Source organism: Typopeltis vanoorti, chromosome 3 (genome assembly GCF_054136105.1).
Source record: "Typopeltis vanoorti isolate ZY-2024b chromosome 3, IOZ_Tvanoo_1.0, whole genome shotgun sequence".
NCBI lineage: Eukaryota > Metazoa > Arthropoda > Arachnida > Uropygi > Thelyphonidae > Typopeltis > Typopeltis vanoorti.
In genome coordinates, this window is record NC_143551.1 from 56,737,367 (window position 1) to 56,750,642 (window position 13,276).

Here is a 13,276-nt window from a genome sequence, read left to right on the forward strand (position 1 = left end):
CCCCTTTGTAATCGGTTTTCCACCAAAGCAAGAATGGATAAGTAAGGTAGTTGAAATCAAAGAACTAGAAGGAATAATTGGCCAAGCTGTAGTATTTCTAAACTTAGTGCTGAGAATGTTTTTTACCATTAGGAAGTACTGAGATATTTACTTCTGTTCTGATAGATAAGCAGCCTTGATTGCTAGCATTCTCAAACTTTAAGTGACTCATGAGCTGAGTACAGTAAGGTGACTTACACTTTTTATATGAATCTTTTTGGAGCTGAAATTGAGCTTATTCTCCCCCTGATTGTTTCATTAATTGGAAGAAAGCAACAAAGAAAACTTCATTAAAAAAAAAAGTCACAATGGTGTACATTATCTCCACTGTTATTCATTATCTATATGGATAACATTATGAAGGAAATAAATTTGGTACAAAAATCTGCATGCTGAATGGTGAATTTACAGAACAAGTAAAACATTTTAACTATTTAGGCACAAATTTTAGTGAAGATGACAAATTAAATATGAAAATAGACAACAAAATTAGTAAAGCTGGTATGATAGGAAATCAGCTAAATAAATTTATATAGATTAAGAAATAAATTACTCAAAATACTAAATTAGCTGTATACAAGACAGTGTTCAAACCAATTTTAACTTATGGATCTGACAGTGGGTTAGAAATAAAACACTTGATCAAACACTAGAGACCTCAGATATGAGATTCTGAGAAAGATTAGTGGGGTGAACAAATGGCATCAATGGCAGTATCACATTAAAAATGAGGATATTAGGAAAGAACTTGCCGTTGTTAGCATTTAGGAATGTGTTAATAAAGCTAATATCAGGTGGAATGGTCACTTAAACAGAATGGAAGAGGAAAGATTAACAAAACATGTGTTCTTTGCCAGGTTCTTGTAGCAAGGCTTATACGTTGGTCATACATAACTGGTAATTAGCTTAAGGAATTAACAATGCATATAACGGATATTAATTAAAGCAAACTTTAATGAATACCTTCAATATTTCGGCAATCTTCAGGAACATACAAATATGGTATGTGCACACAGCACTAACAAAAGCAAATGAGGAAGAAGGCAAGAAACTAATATTGTTCCTAAAGTCCTAATGGTGCCCCCCTACTGGGCTAATTGGGTTGTCTTGGCCGTTGAGCTGAAGTTCTCATAATGTAGGCTTCCCAAATTTGGGGTAGTTTCATGCATCCAAATTTGTTGAGGTTTGGAACGTCAAACTTTTCGTACTTGAACTTGCTGCAGTGTATTATTTTAGTTTTCTTCCAACGAATTCTATGGTGGGTATCTAAGGCATGGTCTGCCAGCCCAGAGTGGCTGTACTGGTGAAACCAAATGTAGTCTTTGTGTTCTGAAATCCTGATATTCGCTGTCCTGCCTGTTTGGCCAAAGTAGGACAATTTACAGCTGCAAGGGACCTGGTATACACCAGGTGGGTCTAGGGAGAGTGGTTGGTCTTTGGTAGAGCGGATAAGGGATGCCAACTTTTTATATGGTATATGACACAAAGTCAGGTCATATTTTTTGAGGATATCGGTTATTTTCTCAGAGGTGCCCCGGATGTAGGGGATGGTGATAGATTTAGTGTAATCTTTATTACACTAAATCTATCACAATAAATTACACTAAATTTATAGGCAGGACAGTGAATATGTACACTGATGATGTACTGTTATTTTCAGTATGAAATATCTGTGCTTTCATTAAAATTAATTACCGTGGTTATTGTGTAATTGGTTGTTTAATTAGGACTGTAGTATCCCAGGACCTTAGTTAACAACATGCTTTAACCCTTAATTTAAATCCTGATTAGACCATCCTTAATGCTGTATCATTAAAGGTTAATAAGAATTTCATATATGACCATGTTAAAACAGGGAATGTAGCTTTGATGTAGTTTTTTTTTTTTCCTTCACCAGAATCCAGGCTAATGATTGATCAAATAAGTGAAACTCTGGCATAATGTTTGAATTGTATCTTGTTTCTCTGTACATATATATGTATATACTTCAGATAATGACCTTAATATGAAACTTGAAATATCAGGAAATCAAAGCTCTTACTCTTAAGACATAGCAGTTTCCATAATTTTACTGCAATGATTCTCTAAACATTACGATATACATGATAATGATCATGCAGTGTATTAACAAAATAGCATTTTAGAATAAAGTTTTTACTTCACACTTGCTCAGATCAGATTAGAGGCTTCTAAGTGAACTCTTAATAGGAACTTCATATTGAAAAGTACACATTGATAGTTGACATGCCAGGCTGACTTGAAATGACTGTGCAAACCAACTGTAATATAAAACAAATGAAGATTATAGTAGATCTTTTAATAAGCTAGGATTTGCTAAATATATAAAAACTTCACATAAAAAAATAAAAAATAAGCACCTCAAATGAATAAAATTAAAAATAAGCTTTGTCAGAGATGATTTGGTTTGTAATAGGTGAAGGAGTTTCCCACTCATTGTTTGGATCATTGTCCAGCATATATTAAAACAAAGAGTTGGATACAGTACCTTGTGACTCCATTCTAGCTGCAGTCAGAAATGTTTCTAAATTATAAATTTTAATATATATATATATATATATGTGTGTGTGTGTATGTATGTAGAAAGTATTTTACCTTGGGTATAATAAATGTTAAAGATACCAAGCTATTTTAAACCTGGTTTTACTCCATTTCCCAAGTAGGCAAACAGACAAACAGGTCAAGTTTGCACCTGCAAGTGTTGCAAGTCTAGCTGACCCTGCACATAGTGCAAGACCAAGGCAACTCATGGTAAAAGTAGAATAAGCTTTGATCACTAATCTTAATATTTACACTTAATGCAAAGCACATCTCCTGGAGGAGATGTATGATGCTTTGTATTAAAGGTAAGGGGCCACTACCCAGACCAGTTTCGACCTTTATTGAGGTCTCATCAGTGGAAGCTAGAAATACCAAGATTTTAGTAATACAGAGCTTATAAGTATTTTACCAGAACAAGTTACCATATTCTACTTTTACCATGAGTTGCCTTAGTCTTGCACTACGTGCAGGGTCAGCTAGACTTGCAACACTTGCAGGTGCAAACTTGACTTGTTTGTCTGTTTGTTTACTTGGGAAATGGAGTAAAACCAGGTTTAAAATAGCTTGGTATCTTTAACATTTATAAAATCTTGGTATTTCTAGCCTGGCTCCCACTGATGAGACCTCAATAAAGGTCGAAACCGGTAAAATACTACCCAAGGTAAAATACTTTCTACGTTTATATCTCCTCCTGAGATTTTTATTTAATAAGGTTAAAACACCTTATGGTAACTTGTTCTGGTAAAATACTTATAAGCTCTGTATTTCTAAAATCTTGGTATTTCTAGCCTGGCTCCCACTGATGAGACCTCAATAAAGGTCGAAACCGGTCTGGGTAGTGGCCCCTTGCCTTTAATACAAAGCATCATACATCTCCTCCATCTCATCATACATCATACATCTCCTCTAGATGTGCTTTGCATTAAGGGTAAATATTAAGATTAGTGATCAGGGCTTATTCTACTTTTACCTTGAGTTTCCTTGGTCTTGCACTATGTGCAGGGTCGGCTAGACTTGCAGGCACAAACTTGACTTGTCTGTTTGCTTACTTGGGAAATGGAGTAAAACCAGGTTTAAAATAGCTTGGTATCTTTAACATATAACATATGTATGTATGTATGTATATTGAGGACTGGAGTTCCTGCTATATGGCCAATTTCTTGTTTTTAGAGATCCTTATCCAATAACTGGAAACCCAAGAACTAAAATCATTCCTTTCTTTTGGACCAGATGGTGGGAGGTGATATGGAGAGATCTTTCTGTTTGCACTAGTTTCCAGTAGACCTGCTGTTTAGAGAGTCATCTAGATTTTTATATACTAGAATATACAAGAATAATTTTTAATTAAGGTGGAGTTTTTTTTTTTATTGTGGTGGTGGTGGGAGTTATGTTTGGACTTACACTACCTTTTAGACACTGCAGGTTTAATTCCATGCCTGCCTGAACAGTTCTTCATTGACAAAGCCAATGAAGAACTGTTTCTGGTTGCACTAACTCTTCCATATGCTTCTTCACAGATAAATTAGGCTAACCTGGGTCTTAGACATGCACACCCTGCTTTGAAGTCAGATTTGCAACTCTATTAGCTTGTAAAAAAACATAGGCTTCAGTGTCCTTGTAAACATTTTGCACTGTTACTTAAATCCCATGTGAGGAGAATGGATATGAGGTTGGTGGCATGAATGGTGGGGGCTGATAGACAGACATCAGAAGATGGTATATGGTGGAGTGGAATTAAGGTGATTAGTGGAGCGCCCCTGGGCTCTGTACTACTACTATCCTTTAATTTGTATATTAATGATATAGCAGAAGATTTGAAGGGAGATATGCAGTTATTTGTCGATGATGCAAAACTAGAGAGGTCATTAGTTGATAAAGGTGATGTAGATATATTACACGATGATTTAAATAAATTGGCAGTATGTTCAAAGGACAATGGTGTCAATTCAGTGTTATAAAGTGCAAGGTAATGCACTTTGGGATGAAAAGATTACACACTTCGTATCATATTGATGGTACTAGTTTACAGGAAATTGATGAGACCAGGAATCTGGGAGTGATTGATAGAGATTTGAAATTCAGAGGACATATTGCAAGAGTTGGCAAAATACATCAGAGGATTATTTGGATGCTGGAGAACACATTGACAAGTAAAGATAGGGAGGTTATTATCCCTCTTTATAAGGCTATGATTCGGCCACATTGTTGGAAGAATTGTTGGAAGTTGTCAGGTGTGGTTAATAAGGGTGTGTGGACCTGACAACTTCCAACAATTTTTTGATACATGGGGAGTAAGGGGAAAACAAGGTTACTTACAGGTTACTGAGTGAAATGGATTGCCAGAGGTGGTGTTTGAGCTCCTTAAACCTATTCACTGTTGGGGTGCTCAAACACCACCCACTCTATCAAAGAGAACACTCTTTGATAGAGTGGGTCTCCTGTGATGAGTCTTTTGACTCCATGGAGTAACTATATAAATAATAATAATAGTAATAATCTTTTTGAAATCATCCAGAAAATAAAAAAGGAAATGCAAATCAGGATTGGAAACCAAATGAAGTATTGTAGCAGCAAACTGAAATGATACACATAGATTACAGTTTTTACTCAGGAGCATTCGAAGAGTCAGTAGAAATGATAAAATATCCACAACAATGCAACAAGTATCAGGTTATAATATTACATCAAATATGATTCTCTCTCATAAATCACCTAGCACACGTGGAAGCCAACACCTCACATAATGCTACCAGTCATCAGGTGTCTGCATAGTACAAGCACACATTCCACTGTTAATCTCTTTTTTCAAATATTTGCATTGTGTTGTGGTTGTTGCTTGTTTGTAGCTTAATTTTTTATGTTATTCACTGTATCTCCTGATAATGTGAAACATTTATTTCCTGGAACTAGTTGAATGTCATGACATTGTAAATGAAAGAATTGTCAAATATTTTGGTCACATTTCAAGATGTGAAAATGACAACCTGGAAAAACTTATTATCCAGGGCAAAGTGGAAGGAATAAAGGAAAAGAGGAGACCAAGATAGTTGGACCAGATTAAAAAGATCACTGGACTTACTTTGTAGTTGGCTACTGCCGCAACAAAAGACAGAAAGAAAAGGAGAGGTATTGTGGTTAGGGTCATGAGTCTTCAGACATAGGAGACTGAGCAAGAAGAAGTTGAATGTCTGAATAACTATTTTACTATCAAGTTGTTCCATGTGATTTAATATCAGCATTACAATTTCATCATGTCCTCATTCCACATAAGCCTTTCAAATGGTATCCTGCTGATCCTTCATATGTGTTTACTCCTGGGGGGGGGGGGGGAATTCATATTTCTTAAATTGGTTCATTATTATTTTCCAAATTAGTAACAAGGAAGTAGCTTCCTTGTTACTAATTTGGAAATCATAGCAAATAGGTTGGTCTACAAAAGCCAGCAATGAAAGGAAATCATGTTCCTCCAAGTTACAAAAGATGACTCTCTCTTTCCTTTCAACTGGTTAACATTAATATACACTGCTCAAAACAATTAGGGAATATTTTAGTTTCTGTCAGATAATTATAAATTTCTGTAAATAATTATAACTATTGGATACTTTATACATGAATAAATATTTCTTATTTATGGAAAGGATTATAAATTAATTATAAATTCAAATAATCGATATTTATTACAAATTGTGTTATATTTTTAAATTATTTTTATAACTTTATAATTTACAAGAAACCAAAATATCCCCTAATTGTTTTGAGCAGTATACATCACTGAATTATTCACAACTAATATCACAAGTACTAATTGCATGTCCATAAATAAATCACTATACTAAATAAAATATAATTTCATCTTTAAGTTCATATTCCTTTGAACTGCTTGTTGATCCTGTTAGCTAAGTAGGTAACTGATAAGCTGTGATGGTATTGTCAACACCAACAGACAAAAAAAAAAAAAAAAAAAAAAAAAAAAAAAAAAATTGAATTAATTTATTGAAACTTACTAATATGTTGTTGTTTTTTTGTCGTGAATGAAGTGGAGGTGAATAGTCTATTACAGAATCTTAATGTGAATACATCTGTGGGATTGGATGGTATACCAGCACAAGTCTTACATGAAGCGGCTAAAGAATTGTCAGTGCCCTTGACCATATTGTTTAATCTGAGTCTCGGATCTGATTTAGTCCTGAAGGGGTGGAAAGAGGGGAAAATAGTTCCACTGCATAAAGGAGGATCCAAGACTACTGTTGCAAATTATCGACCGATCAGCATATCAGGAATCATTGTCAAGGTCTTGGAGAAAGTAATCAGGGGAAAAATACAGGAATGGATTGATGAAAATGAGATACTGTATGGGGGACAGCATGGTTTTGTGAAGGGTAGATCATGTCTCAGTAACTTGCTCAGGTTTTATAACACAGTGAAGGCTGAACTGAATAGGGGTAATGGGTTTACAGTGATACTGCTGGACCTGGTTAAGGCCTTTGACAGGATACCATATGGAATTCTAATCCGTAAACTGCAACATATGGGAATGGATATAGGGTTGGTGAGATGGATAGGAGGGTGGTTGATGGAGAAATACCAGAGGGTCGTTTACTCAGGAGTAGAGTCCAAAAGACGGCCTGTGACTAGTGGTGTGCTGCAGGGTTCTGTTCTTGGACCACTGCTGTTTAATTTGTTCATTAACGATATAGGGAAGGAACTGAGAGGAATGGTTCATTTGTTCGCTGATGATGCAAAGTTGGGTAGGGCAATAGGGAATGCAGAAGATGTCAAAATTTTGTAGGATGATTTAGATAGATTGGAGGTCTGGGCTAAGGAGAATGGATGTCAATTTAATGTGGCAAAATGTAAGGTTATGCATTTTGGGGTGAAAAAATTAGCAGCAGTATATCACATTGGTGGAACTGTACTCCGGGAGATTAATGAGGCCAGGGACTTGGGAGTGTTGGTGGATAGGGTGTTGAAGTTTAGGGGCACATTGCAAAAGCGGCTAAATCAGCTCATCAAATCACTTGAATGCTGAAGAATACTTTGATAAGCAGAGATAAACAAGTTATTGTTTCTCTGTATCGAGCCTTGATAAGACCCCTTCTCGACTACTGTGCCCAGATCTGGTCACCTAGGTTTCTTCTTGATGGGGAGGAGGTTGAGAGGATCCAGAGGTGAGTGACCAAGGTCTATGGAATGAACCTTATGAAAACAGGTTGAAGATTTGTGGATTGCATAAATTGGTTGATAGGCAGAAAAGGGGAGATATCATTGAGACATTCAAATTGCTGAAGGGTTTCTATAGGATTAATTCAGAGGATATTTTTGAGAACAGGACTGGTGGTGGGAGGACTAGGGGACATCCATGGAAGCTGGGCAAGAGTGTGGTTAGTAAGGTTGTTAGAGCTGGGTTTTTTACTTTTAGAGTGGTGAATGAGTGGAATAAGCTGCTAGAGTCTGTTGTGGGTGCTATGACAGTAAATGAGTTCAAGGCAAAGTATGATAGATACTGTGTGAATGTCAAATAGTTGTGATGGACATGATGTTTAGGGCCTCCCTCTATGAGTCTAAGGACTCCTTGGAGTCACCGGTAATAATAATATTATAGCAATAAATGGAATAAGAACATCGCTATTACATACAAGTCACTATAGGTTGTGACTTGTATGTAATAGCAATGAAGCATCCCTTCCCCAATATCAACAAATATGGTTAATGAATTTGCTAAATACCTGGAAGACAATCATCCTGAGATCAGGTAGTTGGATGTCTCAAAATTAACTTGATAGTTATCCAACCCACAGAGGATGCCATGTTAGGACATTAGTGCTATTTCAGTTACATTTGAATTGCTTCTATTGATTTAGTTAGTACCTTGTGCTTCTCACAGTTATAATTTGTACTCTGAAGATGGTTGGAGAAAACCAATGAAATGTTAGTAAGTTTCAATAACTTTATTTTTTTGTCTTTTGGTGTTGTTGATGCTGTGAAGCACCAGTATGAATAATCAGCAACACCTAAGCCTTTCAATATGTGACTGACTGTCAATTTGAATTCTATTTGAGCATGGCATACACCAGTGGTGTTCAACCCGTCGATCATGGAGCGATTTTTGTTTCAATCTCTTGTTTATTCCTCCTTACTTACAAATTTAATTGAAACTGAAAACATAATATTTTATTTATCATTATTTTGTATTATTTTTTAATTCTCTTTAAGTGTATTGCTATTGTTTATTTATTTTTCGTTAAAATTGTCAAATCAGTAATTTTCTTATAAGTCTGGGTAAATGAATTAATTTGGATCAGTGGAAGTCAAACAGCGAGCCAAGTGAATATGATTATAAGCAAAGCACATCGTATGCGTTTCGTTTATAATCGTGTTTACTCGTAACTACATCACACACTTCCCACTACCCACTGTTAGAATTTCCGTTGAGTTTCAGTTGCTCTAAATTTATCGTTGGATTTACCATTATTTTGTTTGCTAATTGATAAGTTATAAACATTTTTTATTTTAATAAAATATTTAAAAGTTTTTTTTTTTTTTAAGTTGAGGATAATCATGAGTGTATCAAAGAAATCGAAGATGTATCATTTTCACAAGGAATGGGAAATGGATTATTTCTTTACAATGATAAATGGAAAGTATTGTTGTTTGATTTGTAATTCATTTGTAGCAATTCCAAAAAAAGGTAATATTGAGAGACATTTTCGATCGCTACATGCAAAATATGATGAAGATTTTCCCAAAATACTGAATCAAAAATTATAAATTTAAAGGCAGGAATTTCTGGACAACAAAATATGATTTCGAAAGTAATAAATAAACCAACATCAGCCACTATTGCATCTTTGAAAGTGTGTCATTTATTAGCAAAAGCAAACAAGCCTTTTACTGATGGAGAGTTAATAAAAGAATCATTTCTTGCAGCAGCAGAATCTTTATTTTCTGATTTTAAAAATAAAAATGAAATCATTTCGAATATTAAAGATTTACAACTTTCCAGAACAGTGGTTATGAGAAGAGTTGAAATTTTAAGTGCCGATCTGAATACTCAATTAATGTCAGACATTCACCAGTGTGTTGCGTTTTCATTACAATTTGATGAATCAAACGACTTCACTGATACTGCTCAGTTAATGGTATTTATTCGCATGGTATTTCAAGCCTATTCAAGTAAAGAAGAACTTTTTAAAATTGTACCATTATTGGGAAGGACTACGGGAGAAGACATTTTTTTGGCATTTGACAAATTTGTGAAACAACACAAACTTCCACTTTTTAAACTTGTGTCTATTACTACTGATGGTGTTCCTACAATGATAGGTATTAAATCAGGCTTCATTTCATTATGTAAAAACGATGACAAATATCCAGATATTTTAATGTACCACTGTATTATCCACCAACAAGTACTGTGTAGTAAAAGATTAAACACAAAAGATGTTTTGGATATTACATTTAAAATTGTAAATTCTGCTCGAGGAAAAGCCCTGCAATGGTGGTTATTTAAATTACAGGCAGATGATAATAGGGAACTTCTGTTGTACAATAATGTTTGCTGGCTCAGCAGAAGTAAATTTTTAAAAAGATTTCTTGTATTAATTAACAATATAAAAAATTTTCTTGGTGAAAAAGGAGATGTTTATCCACAATTGAGTGATAAAAGATGGTTGTTAAACTTATCATTTTTAGTAGATTTCTGTACAAAATTAAGCAATTTAAATTTAGAGTTATGAGGTAGAGATAAAAATTTAATTGACATGTTAAGTTCAATAAAAAGTTTCCAACAATACTTACTTTTATTGAAGAAAAATATAAATGATTGTGAATTTAGACATCTCCCATATTTATTAAAATTTTTTTGAACAAAATCAAAAAATGCTTCGCTGTGATTTAAAAGAATTTATTGGTGAAATAGAATTAGTTGAGGAAGAAATAAATTCAAGATTTAAAGATTTTAATAAAATTGAAATGATTGTACCTTTTATCAATAATCCATTTCACGAAAACTTGAACATCACAGAAATTTCAAATAAAATTAGTGGGCTGTTTGATATAAACCAAGCTGAAGTAGTACTTGAGATTATAAACATTCAGAATAGTTTACATTTAAAATCAATAAACAATGAAGTCATTTGGAAATATACACTTGAAAAATTTCCACTATTAACTGATATTGCACAAAAAATTCTTTTGTGTTTCGGATCGACATACTTGTCAGAATCTGCTTTTTCAAATATGAACGTCATAAAAAATAAATTAAGAAATCAAATTACAAATGATCATTTGGATGATTGTCTGTGATTGGCCACTTCTTCATATCAACCTGACTATGAAAATATTGTGAGGTCCAAACAATGCCAAATTTCCCATTAACTTGTTTTTTAATCAACCAGCATTTCCTGTAACTTGTGAGTTTGTAATCAATCTGTTGTTTTTTCTAACTTTGGTTTTCCAAAATAGAGAAATAAATATTTTATTCCAATATTTTTGTTTTATTTGTTGTATTAAAGTAATTAAAAGTGATAAATAAATTTTTAAATTCACAAATAAAGTTTTTAGTTTCTTTAAAGTATTTAGGGCTGGGAAAGTGGGTCCTCCGAAGTGAGTGAGTGCATTTAACTGCATAGTTGTGCGTAATCAGATATCAGGTTGGGGGAACGTGATCTATAAGAGAGTAGATAGCTGAATAACTTAGTATAGAAAAGTAGCTCGCATAGTGAAAAAGGTTGAACACCACTGGCATACACTAATATAATTAAGTGACATAATGTTAATGCCTGGGTTCAGAAATTTTTGTTTTCTTTTATGGATATATGAATTTTTCAGCTAATGAAACTTTAATTTAGTTTTCTGTATATGGAAAATATAACCTCACACTCTCAGTATCTCTGCATATGTTATCATGCATTATGGAAGGGGTCGCTATAGATTGATTTCAGCCTTTGTTAAGATCTCATCAATGGAATCAATGTATTTAGTGAATCTTTCCATAATCATGACAACATACATACTCATCCAAAATGAAGTGTGCTACACATTATGGGACGGCTACCAAGGGAATTTGATGTAAAGTCATCTACTTCTGTATACTGATATCCTAATTGTGATGTTACCGATGCTACAGAGTCACCGTAGGTGACTTTGTACGCATTGCCCACAAAGTATTCCTGGTGAGAGTTTTACAGGGTAGTTCACCATTGCTTTCCCCAACTCTCCAATTTTATCCGGGCTTGGGACAAGCATATGGCTGGAGCGTAATCCATGTGTGTACTGGGCTGGTTTGCCTGTTGGGGGGGGGGGGGGGGGGATGAAAAACCCGAATTTCCAGGTGAAAAAAACTCCCTACCTCCATATGAGACCAGCTAACTCAGCTTTAGTTGAAAGAGACCAGATAAAAGTTCCTGACGTCACTGACAGGAATCAAACCCAGGTCTTTCCCACTATAGGAACTTCACATGCAAAGGTTAGTTTATACATACTTGGTTAAAGGATAAAGACAAAAATATAATTTCTTGTTAAGTACAATTTACTTTATTAAAATTAGCTTCTATGTTAATCTGTAATATTTATCAGTTATTGTTTGTGTTTCACATTTTTCAGAACTATTTTGAAGGTAAAAGTACCCTTCTGTCTTTGAAATATCCTTTCAAAGGTATAAAAGTATATGTTTCATCATGCCTTTATGCCTTTTATCATTATCTCCTTACTTTTTTTTAGATGGAAATATCCACACCTACTACTTCTGGGGATAAAGTATCTGTTTTATCGTAAGTGCTTTTAATATTTTCTTTTCTATATTTGAAATGAATAATTTTATCAAGTAATCAGTATGTAATATCAAAAATTAATAATCTTATTTTGAATAATATTACAGAGAAATTTCTCTGCTGAATGTTCCTTTTAAATTTTATGCAAGCTTATTTGAGAGGAGATTAAAAAAAAAATTGTGAAAAGGAAACTTGGAGAAAAATAAGCTAAGTTCAGGCTGAAGGGATTGTCAGGATCAGTTGTTTAAGACAAATAGTTGAGAAATCCTGGGAATATCAGTATTTAACATTTGTAGATCTGGAAAGGGCACATAACTTGGTGCCAAGAGAAAAGCTTTTGAAGATACACTTTCTATAAGCCGTTCATCTGAATTAATAGAATAACATCCATTTAAGTGAAGGCTTTTCCTTAGGTGACACATTTTAGGTTGAACAATCCCCAATAGTCTATTATAATGAGCTGACTCTTTATTTCCCTGAATACATTGATAGATTTTTCAAATGTTACAAATTACAACTTCCATGTTAGAAAATTCAGGATAGGCTGAATTTGGGATTTAGATGACCAAATTTACAATTTGGTCATCTAAAAAATGATGGTACAAGATGATAGAATTCCATGCCAGGTAGGGCACTGCCCGGTTAAGGACCCTGTTGTTTTCTTCAGGGAACCAGGGCAATCAGCACAAACTCAGCCACTGGAACACATCCGAACTCAACATCAGCAGAGTTCAAGATTGCTACACATAACATAAGAAGCATCAATGGAAAAGAAATCAAACTAAGAGAAGAATTGGATAAATATCAGATCAATATAATATGCATGACTGAAACAAAGACGACAACAACAGGTGAAATCTTTCTAAGCAACGAATGCAAAATATTATATCTATCCCAATGGCTTTAAC

At 34.2% G+C, this 13,276-nt stretch overlaps 1 protein-coding gene across 3 annotated transcripts in view; it reads left to right on the forward strand.

The window, feature by feature from the left end:
- The window catches only part of LOC150108169 (RB1-inducible coiled-coil protein 1-like), a 611,254-nt gene that overhangs the window by 504,472 nt on the left and 93,506 nt on the right, over nucleotides 1-13,276 (forward strand). For all 3 annotated transcript variants that reach the window (XM_090390625.1, XM_090390624.1, XM_090390626.1), the window contains one exon: nucleotides 12,319-12,368. In XM_090390625.1, the coding sequence (XP_090246751.1) occupies nucleotides 12,319-12,368 (50 nt within the window). The remainder of the gene's footprint in view (nucleotides 1-12,318; nucleotides 12,369-13,276) is intronic.